The following is a 14,275-nucleotide window of genomic DNA, read 5'->3' as shown; positions in this document are numbered from 1 at the left end:
CTTCATCATAAACATTTACATAAAGATGTTTGCTGATGAGTCTTCGATGTGGAAAGTTATAATTTTCAAAAACATCGGTGACACATAAATGTATTATTCCTCCAACCCTTATGCGCACTCAATGGTGCATAGGGCACTCCATCGTATAGAAGCAGTGTTATCTTGACCGTTAAATACACGAAGGAAAGGTAATCAGCCTTCCGCTTTAGTCTAGAGTTATTATTTTTTTTTTAATTGTTAGTATTTACAAAAAAACTTAAGTTTCATACTATTTCTGTGAGCTTAAGTGACTCATTATTTAAAATTGGTATCAAATTACGGTAGAGTGGGTTTCAACCCATAAACTCTCACTCAAGCGTCCGTGACACTAACCACGGGACCACAATCCGACACTAATAAACATTAAATATATATATTAGACTGAAAAATCATAAATATTCATTTTGACCCTATAAGGAATCTAATCCGGGACCTTCAGCATGGTAGCCTAGCGCGCTTACCACTACACTATGGAGGAGGACATATAATGGTGGGGACTGACCGGAGTCATTTCATCGTAACGTAACACGTTACGATCCGAGCATTCGTATAGTCAGTACAGCGAGATGAGCTCGTTCTGAGTACTCCATCCGATGTTCGGATGCTCGCCGCGAATGTTATGTTACGACAAAATACTCCGGACAGTCCCCACCTTTATATTTTAGCGGAAAATATACAATTTCACCATAATTTAAAGCTGTAACAATAATCCAATTCCACTATTTTATAAATGTAAAGCTATAACAAAAATTCAAGCCAAGGTAACTAAGCCAAGTAACAAAACGCACCCTTCATTTTAACACTAGTCTATGATGTATTTTTGAATCTTTTTAACATGGCGTTGTTATCGTAATGTTGTTTATGGTATCGATATGTCATTCTTGGTTGACAGTGGAAATTTGTCGCGAGTTTGGTGTGAATTGGCAGTTCGTAAAATATATAAATATATAATTAGTAGTCTGTGTATACAAATCGTTTAAGTATGGCGATTTCAGAACGAGTTTCTGTTAGCGGAACCGCTTTATCGTATTTATTAAAAGAATGTGTAAATTCTTCGAATAGACAGGTAAACTTCGATCATTAAAATCCTTATTTTTGTTACGTTGACCTAACACCAGATAGGCCACCCAATATCTCTTTCTAATCCGCTTTATTTCAGGAGGGGTTCCTATTTGGAAATGTTACAAAATTAGTCACAAATCATATATCGGATTCCAGGACCGACAATGCCAGAGTCGATGTCACGATAAATGTGTCCTACATGTTACCCACTCCCGAGCCCGGGATGTTCTACAGCCCTTCTGGCAGGATAAAATCGGACGTTCTGGAAGATATGCTCGAAGGAGTGACCGAAAACGTCGTCGGATGGTATCACTACAGGCAAAATAATTCGTTGAAACCGACCGTACGCGATAAGATAGTCTCGAGAGGACTGCAGAAATATTTCGCTAAATCCGGTGTAGGATATTTTTTGTGCTGCAATATCACCAGCAGGCAGACCGCTACCAACTCCACTTACACATACGCTTACAGATTTTATAAAGTGAACGCCGTAGGCGAGATGGAAACCCTGCCTGATTTAACGGGGAATTTGGGAGAAAATGTGTCAGGATATAAAAGAACTTCGGCCGGGGAGAAAAACGATCCTTACAACAGAGCGGTCATGGAAGCCACAAAGGACGGATCGAATCGTGTTGCCGAATCGGTGCGTCTGACGCTGGAGAAAGCCGCCGAAGACGCGGCGGTGTGGGAAGCCTCTTCCCGCGAAGTGTCCACAGACATCAGCTGCATGCTGGCCATGCTGGCCAACCACCACCGCGCGAGGCGCAGCAAGGCGGACCGCGCGGCGGCGCGCGCCGAGGAGCGCGCCGTGATCCTGCCGCTCGTGCAGGCGCTCTGCGTGCCCGCGCCCGACCCGCCCGAGCCCTTCAGCTTCGTTACGGAAATCATAAAGAACAACCTGAAGCGAGAAGACCCCGCGGAGAGAACCGTATCCGACGGGGAGGATAAGACTATTAAGAGCGATCAGAGAGTCTCCGGACACAAGAGGATTCATTCCCAAGTAGCTGCGCCGAATGTGACCTCTGCGGTAAGGCTAAATTTACATTTAAGAATATAACAATAGAAATCATTAATATTTATCAATATACAGTGAAACCCCTATTTTACGTTTGAAAAAAAAACTGAAATGGAGGGAAAAGGTTTATTTACAAACTGATTATTTCATGCGTAAAATAAATAAATGATAAAATTTTAGTACTTGATGCAATATGACAACATTGATCTAATCCAATTATTAAAAACAAAGTTGTATGTCTGTTTTCTACAAATTTATATTTATAACTTCATCAAAATAGGCGCTAGAAGCAATTGGCAAGGAGAGAGGAATTGTTATATTTATTAATATTATTCAATATTTCTCTCTTTAAATATTGGTTCTCATAGGGAAAAATGCAATGTGATTTTAAGGTGTCTTATTTATCACTGAGTCCTGTCTGATGATTTGCACTTTTTTATCAAATTAATTTGCTCTGATGGTAAATATATGATTGCTAAGTAATTATAGCCAAACAAAATGAAGTACATAAGTATACCCAGGGCTTTTTTTTTTAACAAAAAACATTCTGGAACTTACTTCATGTCAAGGTTTTTACTATAACAAATTATATTCAAATAACACTTAAATAAAATTTAAAGCACCTTTTCCATTATTTTGATGAATTTTATATGTAAATATAGATTGTAATAATGTGAGCGCAAACATTGTTTTGTCTAATTGATTTTGAAATTTAAAAAAATATATCCGTGCAAAAAGGTGCAGGAGCGTTGTTCCACCACGTTACATGGAAAAAAGCCCTGAGTATACCCATATTGGTATATATATACATATATTTACATATTTAAAAAATATTCCTTATACTTTTATTTCAGGTACAGGGGAATGGCAATAGTACCAATACAAGAGGGTGGGAGAAGCCCTCCGTGCCACAAAGTGACTTTAATCATATATCGAATGCCTGAAGAAACTTTCAATCAGTAACCCAAAATGTTGTTTTAACTAAAAGATCCACTTGTATGTGTGTTGTTGCAAGAACTTTTTGCCAAACTTTCCTACAATATATTACAGTATTGTGATATTAAATAAACGAGTTACGTTGCACTTCTTACTATGGGAAGAATATTTGCTTGTTAAGGAAGTGAAAAGTGAAATTTAATTTGTATCTCTTCTGGCTAAAATAATAGCTATATATTACAAACCCTTCAAGATCCTGTACACAAGACAAGCGACTTATGCGCATTTAAAACTGCTAAGCTGCTAGAAACAGATATTCAAACTTTTTTGAGTTTAACGCCTTAAAATACACAGAATCACCATTGAATGTTCATATAAAACACGCAATAGTCGTTTGTCGTGTATACATGGGGTAATACTTAATTTTAGGTTAGAATACCGTCATTAACCTTAAAATATTTTATTTTTTTATATTCCTTCATAAGTTACAGTTATGTATGTATTATTATGTCATAACCACTATCTGCCCAGTGATTTAAACGGTGAATGAAAGATAGTACACTTGACTATTATCTTATTTATTTATTTATATTTGCTCTATATCGTTGCCTTATTGTGTTCAATATCCTTAATAGGATGCTCTACAAGTTCATAAGTAGAGATAATAGAACTTTTGAAGTAAAAAATAATTTTGTATATAGTATAAACTTTTAAAAGTACAAACCCGCTTCAGTCCAGTCTTCATCTCAATTCACGGTACGTACTGTGATATTGTGCAAATAAAATACTTTTTAGCGACAGACATAGCGTTGGACCTACAAAGGTTCAGACACGCAGACACTTTCTTACAAGGGAGGAGAGAATAATATGCTTGTATTCATTTACAAATTTGTATACATATTCCTGTCCCTCTTTAGTGAGTGACAGGGAATCAGATCTGGCACTGAACATATATGAAAATGTATGAATAGTTTTGTGCCGGAACAGAGAATAGAGATTTGTGATTGTTTGGCAGGTTGAATATTACGCATTAAATAATGATAAACATTTTAACATGAAAAAAAATATTTAATACAGATTTAGAAAATATTTATCATGTATATTTTTAAAAACATTAATTTTTGAGTGTTTTCAATAATATACATGATAAATATTTTCTAAATCTGTGTTAAATATTGTTTTTTTGTTATCATTATTTAATGCGTAATATTCAACCTGCAAAATAATCACAAATTTCTGGAAGTTCAGTATGAATGGGCAGATAGTATTAGTGGTATTTTAATTGGATTTCACTATTTACCACTTGGTTGTGGCCTGCATGATGTAACAAGCAATCACGAGGAAAAACGGTTGAACTATTCTAAAACTTCATCGGGATCAGAAGGCCAATGGAAAAATAAACAGGTGGCGTATATATAACGAGGTTAGTGTCGCGGACTCTTTAGTCAGAGTTTCTCGGTTCGAACCCACTCTATCACAATTTGATACCTATTTCTAATAATGAGCCGCTTAGGCTCACAGAAATAGTATGAAATTGAAATATTTGTGTAAATAATAAAAACACAAATATGTCTCTTTAATAAAAAAACAAAAACAAATACGGTCATTTTCCATTCACTTGCGACTGTAAAACATTTTTCTTATTAACAAAAAAATATAAATCAATCATGTATTAGTAATTTTATAAATTTTATTACATAGTTTACCAAATTGGCATCTTTAATTAATTTAAATATTCCAAATCTTTAATGGGCTTTTATATTATTGTAAATCATACAATTCATTTTAAACAATTTTCGGTTTGTATTAAAATATTATATTTTTTTGTAAAATACTTAATTTTATTGTACTTTAAGTTGTGTAAATATATTTTAATCTTTATGGTGTTTGTTTTATTTACCTATGTAGTATTAATCAAAGCCTTATTTTCAATCCTGAGTTAGTAAAAAATATTCTTCTGACCTTTATCTGATCAATGCAGTATATATGTGGTAAAAATTCAGTTTATATGTCTCCGGGCAGGGATTCCAAATATGTAGAAGATTACTATTCAATTGCAAAGTATAGAGATAACTTTCACTTTCCCTTTGGCCATTTATTTATGACTTAAAATATCAATAGCCTCTGCCTCGTAGTGTAATGGTCAGTATATTCGGCTACCGTACTGGAGGTCCCGGGTTCGATTCCCGGGGGGGAGGGTCGAATAAAAGTGATTTTTTCCCTGATATTTATTCAATATTACCCTAGACTAGTACCTGAAGCGGGGGGCTGATTACCTTTTCTTCATGTGCTAACGATCAAGATAACACTGCGTTTATATTATATTCTGCGTTTATGTTATAGTTCTATGCATGGTCGGGTGTGTATGAGGGTTTGAAATAGAAAAAATCAATTTTATTGTGGATCCATATTCTCAAGTCAAATTTTTCAATGAATATTCATGTTTTACAGAATAAAAGTAAGTTAAAGTTATTTACACTACACAGTTCATATGATAGTTTTCGTATGAAATCCCAATACGTTAAGAAATTGGTGGCTTCTCAATGAAGCTACAGTTTAAACGAGGTTTATCATTTTATTTGTTTCTTTTATAACTACCCTTATTTCCCTAATTAAGTCATACTTTCTATCTTGCATATAAAAAAGGAACAAATAGCCGTTTTAAGTTCATTTCCTGTCTACGAATATGGCCATACCTATGCAGCAGTGGTGTGCAGAGTTTTTAATCAAGGTACGCAGTAGGGTTGGATAAGGATAAGGCATAGTAAGCACTGGTCTTGTTTCTATATGGAGCACGAGTAATCCAGGGTAGGCACTGCTTTTCTGCCTATATAGAATGCACGCCTCCACTATGCAGCAACATAGAACTTTACTATAAGTGTAGATGTACATGCAGTGTGTGCTGTTTATTAGAAGCAAACTGATTTATTTCAAAAAACATTTTTTTATTCACACACTTATAAACCACAGCAGCTTAAACATTTAACACACATTCCGTAAGGTAATAGAAGTAAAACCAAGATATTTCATAAAAACATTTATTAAGAATATATATCTCACAATAATTTCAAATGGTTCAATCATATGTATATTTATGTAGGGAAGATGAACTTTTGAAAATTACATATAAGTCTTTTTCATATAAAATGATACTTATAATGGACATAGTGTGGTCTAACTAATGATATAATGAATGATTTTTAATATTTTTTATTTTATTTTAATTGCATTCAGTCTACTTTCCTCCTTCTTTTGCTAACTTCATGCTTCACTTCCATACATTAGGGTTAGTACCAGAACTCAGTTGTGCCTGCACTTGTGTTAATGATGACCCATGAAATTAAAATAATGTTTTATATCAAATTGTGCTGAACGATATGATAAATTTGTTAATTATTTACAGAAATTATGAGGGGTTACTGCCATGGCTTTGTTTTTTTATTTCATATATCGCTCACTCCTTTCAAGAACGTCATAAATCAAAAAACTTGATTTTTCAGGAGAACGTTTTTGAAGTTTAAATATATAATACAATGTATTAAAAATAAATATCAAGCCACATATTGAACTTTTTACTGTGCAACAGATCTTTTTAGGTAAAACCTGAAGGTTTTTCTCCATTTGAAAAATATTTAGTATTTTTAAAAAAATAATAAAACAATACCTTTTCTTCAAAATGCAAAAACAACACTTTCTGCCCTGTAGCGGGTAAATATTAAGTTAAATATATGCCGCGTTTGCTAGTGGGATATACTACATTTTCTGGGCATTCCTAAAACATGCACAACTGAAAATTGACGATTTTTTATTTATGACGTTCTTGGAAGGAGTGAGCGATATATCATGTTCGATGTGTTGATAAAGGAGGATACTATTTTTATAATAACTTGACAACTAAAATTCAGCATCTTGAGAATGCTATAAAATACTTTGGGCATTAAAGAATTAATGCTGATATGTATAAAAAAAAACTAGTATATTTTTAAAACAAAAAACTATCTTTCAAGTATGAATGTTTTTAAAAGAATGTATGCAGTTGACAAAATATATGAGGCAATAGGACATAAAGATCTATCAGATTTAGTGGTGTCTTATTTAGAAAATATGACAAGATGAAAAGACAAATAAATGAGTTATGTGACAAATCTTGACTGATATAAGATATTAAATCCATTGTGTCTATTGTATTGTTTTTAGGGGTCAACCTTATTAATTTATTATTTACTATATACATCCACTATCATTTTTAATACAAATAAACTAAATACATATGCTATAAATCCTTGTACATAATAAATAGGCAAGGAGAATTTTCTAAGGCAACTAATAAATATTTAAAAAAAAATGTTTTTAACAAATATTAAAGTAGTATTTGAGAAATATTTTTCATTATTTTCAGATTATACTAAAACCGGATTTATAATTGTGAGTATGTATATTACTTTATAATAAATGGTTAAATTATAAGAAAATCCTCTTTTTTGACAAAAGTTAGTACATTGAGGCTTAAAAATGACAATAGGTATTTAATTGTGACAAACTTCATAAAGGTATCATCTGTTGAATATATAAATTTAATTAAAATTATTTATAAAAGTTCAAATTTGGCACACAACTTGAATGAACAGAAAAGTAAATTTAATTTCTGACTTGGAATAAAGCTAATTAATTTTTTTTTTAATATGGCTGAAAAAAAGTCATTTATGCTTATGGTTTATGTTTACGCTATTACATTAGGTATAAAATTAACACAGCCGCGCTGCAAACCTTTGTCTTAAGTTTAGAAGATTTGATTTTAATGTTATATGCAAAACTCACTCCTGATTCACAATCAGTATCCCCAAATAAGGGAAAAACTTTTAAATCTTAAAATAGAAAAACCTCGTCAGCCTTTTGTGTGACAACTTATGTTGTTTATTTACATAAACCCTGTTTATTATTTTTATCTTCAGCATAAATATTTTTTTAAAGTAAATCGCTCCATTTAATTTCGAACCTCGATACTTATGTGAATACTTAAAGTATAAAATTAATCTGCACGAGACAAAGAACTAATGATTATAAATCATCGTGTTTGACATTGCCTTTTAATTATAAAATGTGGAAGTCTACAATATAATTGCTACTTATTTTTACAAAAATACAAAAAAAGAAATGCATCCTGAGGTATGAAAGTAGTATAAAAGTCATGTATAAGCGGTACAACTGGGCAACTGTTATTACAAAATAATAATACTTTTCATATGATGAGAAATTTGTGACATGTTTGAATACTTTATTTGAACCACTTTGGTTTGAAAATGTATTTAGGGATCAATATCAAATATTTGTAATTATATTAAATAAATTAATTAACCAACAAATACTTTAATGTTGGCATCATGTACATTCGTACATAGAAAAAAGCTAAACAAATAGCCAAAGAATAATAACAGTTGCGTAAAGAGGGTTAAAGTTGTTGAAATGGTAACTCGTTATTAGATTTGTATATAAATATATAAACAGGTATCCTTATTTTGTGTAAAATTATAGTAAAAGAGCATACATGTAATAATATATTTGATCTCACATACTAGTATTTATATTAAATATTCACTAAACAAGTAAATAAACCAATGCTGTCATGCTGAGCACAAAAGGAATAACGGCATTCCAAACCAATGCAAACAAGTTATTCGTGCTATGAATATTTTAACTTGTTTTTTATATTATAAACATTTTTTTTAGTGCTGGATAAGAATTCAATATGAAACTTAAAAATAGGATTTTTTTTGTAAGATTGTTTTTACATTACAGTTATATATTGCAATCCCGTAATGATCCTGTAAAAATTATTGCAGTTTCGGTGCGAAATTAAAATTAAAATTAAATTTATGAGGTCCATACTTGAAATAATAATTTTTAGATCTCGTATAAAACCTTACCTTCTTTAACTTTTTATCAGTATAAAACGACTCTATTAAAGTAGAAAATATTTAACATAATATTTTTTAAATTGTGTTAAATATTTAAGTGTAATTGCTTAACCTGTCTGGGTGTGAGTTTCTCCGGACAAAACTGTATCTGAGGAGTGAATTTGTTTTTGTTTTTTTTTTTTACTTTTAAATTTTTATATTATAGTCGATGCTATAAGCAACATGTTTTCTTGAATAAACAAAGATATTTACCCCAGTAAACATGATTTATATCAAAATTATCGAAATATCGATAAATCATGTTTTTAACATGTTTTGATATAAATCGTGTCATAAATCATATTTTGTATCGGCCGTACATGTACGTCCAAACTCCTTTGAGAAAAGTTTGGTATGGCCGTACATGTACGGCCATACTCCCGGACAGGTTAATAAAAATAACTTTATATCATGGGAATACTATTCCAGATCTTGTTTGATCATTTAATTTCTTCTAAATTGCCAACTTAATATAAGTAAGACACCGTAAATACTGTCTAAAGTATATTCCATATGTTTTTATTTCATTAAAATAAATAAAGTAATGCTGATTTCTGTAATATTCTGATCAAAAATAAAATCTTTGAGTATTGTGCAAAAATATGACTAATAAAATTTACATAAGGTGATTCCTATAAAATAACCTTGTGAATATTTTTATTATTTTATACATTTTAACCACCCTACCTTCGGGTTATTTTTAGGCATATTTTTTATAAACAAGCAAAAAAATCACGTTTGTTGTCACAAAATATTGTCAGGTATGAAACCTGACAAAAATTCTTCAGTGTATCCGGTACGCATTAAATATTTTCGGAACAGATATCTTTTCTCTGTAGGTCATACAGGTTAGCTCGGAATGGTGAAGAAAAACCGTGCATATCACGTACATTCGTATGTGTAGGGTGGTTAAAACGCACCAACGCTAATGTTAATGTAAATAAAATACTATGTAAGTAATGCGTTGTAAATTCACAAAATTTATAGATTTTTTTGTGTTCATTATATTTGTGTTTTAATTAGTAACCATGTATAAATATAATTTAAAACATGGTCATTATGTGCGTATATAAAATTAATTCTTCAAACTACATTTAGAATACTGTCAGATTCCAATCTTTAATTACACACTGTCCCATTGTTAAATATTTAAGTCTTTTTATTGTGACCTTTTTACTAATATCCTATTTACAGATATCTTGACTTATCCTTCACAAAAATTACGGATTCATTAAAATGCGTATAAAAATACCTAAAAAGAAGTAGTCATATTCTCTGTACTTGTGGGGGGAAAATAATGGACAATTCTATGAATTTTTATTTTTTTTCAAATTAAGTAAATAATTTTATTATATTTATATTATCCACTGACACTTCGTGATGGAATTGCATTTTTAATTTATTATTAGATTAAAACCAATATTTTTAGCTTTTCCACTTTTTTATTTGACCAGCGACCGGGTTTCGTCGTTACCGACATCACCAGTCTGATGATGTCGGTAACGACGAAACCCGGTCGCTGGTCAGATAAAAAAGTGGAAAAGCTAAAAATATTGGTTTTAATCTAATAATAAATTAATTTTATTATGTTTATAAGCGTACACGGCTAAAAATTACTCACTAGCAGAGAATATAGGAAATGAATTGATACAATTTTATCCAATGTGTCACATCCATTACGCAGTACTCGATGCTTTATAAAAATGTGTCTGAAAAAGAATCACATTTAAATTTGACAATCACACACTTATCTGTCTTTCGCATGGAAAGTATCTGTCGTGTTCAGTTGAGATGCGTGTATTTTATGCGATACACATGTGACAGTTGCTTTCTACGAGGAATGTGAGGAGGCGGGGAGGATTAACCGATAATTTGTTTGGTTAATTACAAGAAAAGATGTGTCATAAGAATAAATGAAAATTGAAGAAAATTCCTTTTGAAAGTGAAATGTAACAACCTAGAGTATATAAAATCACTACATAATTGTAAACATCATATTGATAAATTGTGAAAAAATAAAATCAAAATGTTTTTTAACGTTGTAAGTGCCACATTGGCGACCATCATTTATGCTAGAGGTATTTATTAATGGACTCCATACTTTTTATACATAATAAACATAAATGTACCCAGTTGATACACACACAAATCAGAATAAAACAAGAAGAATCTTATATGATTCATTATTTCGATGAAATTGAGCAAAGAACATTTAACTTACTTATATTGTAATAATAATAAGGCACAATTCCAGTCATCAATTTGAAAAATGACAAGTCACAACTTTTAATCATCTAATTGATACAATATATGCATATATATTTATATATATATATATATATATATATATATATATATATATATATATATATATATATATATATATATATATATATATATATATATATATATATATATGTATATATGTATATATATATATATATATATATATATATATATATATATATATATATATATATATATATAAATATAATAAAAAATTGTTAAGGCTCCTGTTTATGCAATAAAATCACTGTTTTAAAATCTGTTTGCTTTTCATACTTCAATGTGCATTGAATTGAGACAAAAATTTAAAGTTTTAATTTTATTTGGAAAAAAAATCTCAATGTGTGTCATATATAAACCCTTTCCCGGCAAAACATTGTAAAGATCATTTTGTTTTAGTAAATTTACTTGAAATAAATATACCTATCCATAGAGAGAGAAAAATACACATAGGAGAAATTTAAAAACACTCCAAAGTTTAAAATTTTCTATCTAGATTAAGCATATATTTATTCTAGGTAGATTTCTTCTTTTTACCTTATCCACACCCAATAGTGCATGGGACACTGCATCGTATTGACGCAGCGTCATCTTGGTCGTGACTTACACCAAGGCAAGGTGATCCATCCGGCGCTTCAGGTACTACCAGTTCAGAGCAGTATAAATTAATATTAGAGTGAAAAATCACTATTTATTTTGAACCCTCCGAGAATCAAACCTTTCTAGGTTCTCTTCCAGCAAGGTAGCTAAATGTGCTAACCATTATAAAACAGAGCGGAAGATAAGTACTTTACAAAAACAAAACAATCACAATATTTTTCCGGGTAAAGGTTGACATGTTTCTTTATCATTATTTTCCCAAATGTGTTATCTCATTAAAAAAATTATATAAATTGAAGTCGGTTTTACAAGAGTGGAAAACAAATATGCACTTAAATCTAATGACAGAAGCAGTTAACAACTAATAACATTAAAATCTAAAAATAATTTAAAAAAATGGAGATTACTCCTAACTGCTTTTTTGATATAACTGAAACCTCGGGTGCTTTTGACAGAGAAGACTAAGCACTCTGTATTCCAAAACAGAAATTAAATTGGGACGGATAGAGCCAATGATCAAAAAACCAGTACATTGTACCAACATGACTATAAACTAAATTCAGATTAATAAAATAATAATAACAAATTTGTAAAATTCAATTTAGGAACCAATTCAAGTAAATTAAGTTATTTGAAAAAACACTATTCATGTCATGAATCAGCTACTGAAGAATACGCAAAATATTTTTTAATAAAATTAATGTAGAGATAAAATTTAACTATGTACTTGTTGAGCAAACTCATAAATCATACAATGAAAAAGGCAAACTGATGAATAGAATAAATTTTTTAAGCATCTTTTCCATGTAACTATTTAAATGTATTTATTAAAATATATCCTTTACAATATTGTGTCCTTCACGTACATATATTGATTATGTAATGAGATTCACGATAATGTTGTGGCGAAATTGTGAGATAATTCAAATTAGTATTAATTTGTATGTCTCTTCGGAAGATGGATTACTTTTCTATATGCACTTGGTAACAGCTTAAAACAAATGACCTTACAGGCTTTATAAGAAAATCTCAGTATAGTAGAATAACTCAAATAAAAATTTGTTCAGGATTTGATCAAGATACGCAGGAATGTACAAAATTACAAGTTTTCATTGCAGAATTGACCCAGTGTGTCCAAAAATAAAATGTGATAAAAAATAAACCGGTTCAATGATGTATTTCAAGGTAAGTATGCACCTATTTTCTTTATATTTTCCCATGGTAATTAAACCTGGCAATTTCGCAAAGAAATCTAAACTTTTTGCTACAATTATGTAAATTTGCGCAAGCATACTTGTGTCGTACCGCACCGTACTCTGTGATTTTACACAAAATCCTTTGTCAAACAAAGTCACCACAAGTGAAACGGTCCATTTGTTTGGAAAAAAAGTTTTTAATGCTTCATTCCAAATACGAATATCACATATCTTTGTCAGTCACTTGTCTATGCTGCTTGTATCAATAAGGAAAAATAATATGTATTTTTAGATACAAACTCAAATAAGTTTCTCTGTACATTACAAGACAATAGTACTAAATTTTATCAAAATTGCAAAGTAAAATTATTAAACAGTAATAAAAAATACTTTGATTAAACAGTAAACTTATAAAATAATAATAATATTAAAGTATCGCTAATATATCGATTCGGTAACCATAGTAATATGTCACAAGATAAAAAAATACATATATCTCAGAATGTATTTTTTTTGTGATAGGCGAATCGAATTTTTAATCACAATCATACATTTGTTTCTAAATCTATCACAAAGATGTCACTAATGCACAGACATCCAAATCACCCAGTGACAATCTGCCCTAATTATTCATTGTGTTCAGTTCAACCTTACATCGAGTTAAATAAACCTAGTTAGAATATAATTCATAAACAGCTACAAAAACTGGCCATTATGTTCATATTTCATCATAATGGTCATTTTGTAACCAAAAGAAACATTCAAATTTAGTAACCAAAAAGGTCTCAAAAGTTGTCCACTATGACCTCTGACCAGCTAAAATAGCTTCAAGATTTGGAAATTTAAAAAAAATAACCTCTATTGATTTATGTAAAATACATATTTTTAATTTTACCCATTAATCTTTTTTAGCATAAATTTTATTGTAGCAAAAGTAACTAATTGTGTCCTTTTGGTTAAAAAAAAGTTTCAAATTTATATTATGAACATATCCTAATATACAATAAGTCTTTTATTAATTGATTCGGCAGACACTTTGTGGTAAAATCTATCCATTTCTAATTTAAGTTTTACTTAATAAATACCACTATTTCTTAAAATCTACTACGACACATGTTTCGATGCATTCTGCATCATTTTCAAACACCGTATGTGAAGCTAATTCTAAATCTTAGAGTTGTGTCCTT

The 14,275-nt window shown here is 30.4% G+C and overlaps 1 protein-coding gene across 1 annotated transcript; it reads left to right on the top strand.

The window, feature by feature from the left end:
• Positions 1 to 896: 896 nt before the first annotated feature.
• On the top strand, positions 897 to 4,650 carry LOC148304517 (BRCA1-A complex subunit Abraxas 1-like). Its single transcript, XM_088268189.1, has 3 exons — positions 897 to 1,105; positions 1,199 to 2,128; positions 2,971 to 4,650. Exons 1-3 carry the CDS (start codon positions 1,022 to 1,024, stop codon positions 3,058 to 3,060), a joined length of 1,104 nt encoding a protein of 367 aa, XP_088124315.1. The 5' UTR covers positions 897 to 1,021; the 3' UTR covers positions 3,061 to 4,650.
• Positions 4,651 to 14,275: the final 9,625 nt, after the last annotated feature.

The sequence above is a fragment of the Brachycentrus maculatus genome, unplaced genomic scaffold (assembly GCF_059751285.1).
Source record: "Brachycentrus maculatus isolate JH-2025_06_01 unplaced genomic scaffold, ASM5975128v1 h1tg000315l, whole genome shotgun sequence".
NCBI lineage: Eukaryota > Metazoa > Arthropoda > Insecta > Trichoptera > Brachycentridae > Brachycentrus > Brachycentrus maculatus.
This window is presented reverse-complemented; position numbering and strand designations above follow the sequence as displayed.

Coding starts and splice junctions, on each gene's coding strand:
- LOC148304517 (XM_088268189.1), top strand. CDS start 1,022: ATGGCGATTTCAGAACGAGTTTCTGTTAGCGGAACCGCTTTATCGTAT. Junction 1,106..1,198: donor TAAATTCTTCGAATAGACAG/GTAAACTTCGAT, acceptor GCTTTATTTCAG/GAGGGGTTCCTATTTGGAAA. Junction 2,129..2,970: donor CGCCGAATGTGACCTCTGCG/GTAAGGCTAAAT, acceptor CTTTTATTTCAG/GTACAGGGGAATGGCAATAG.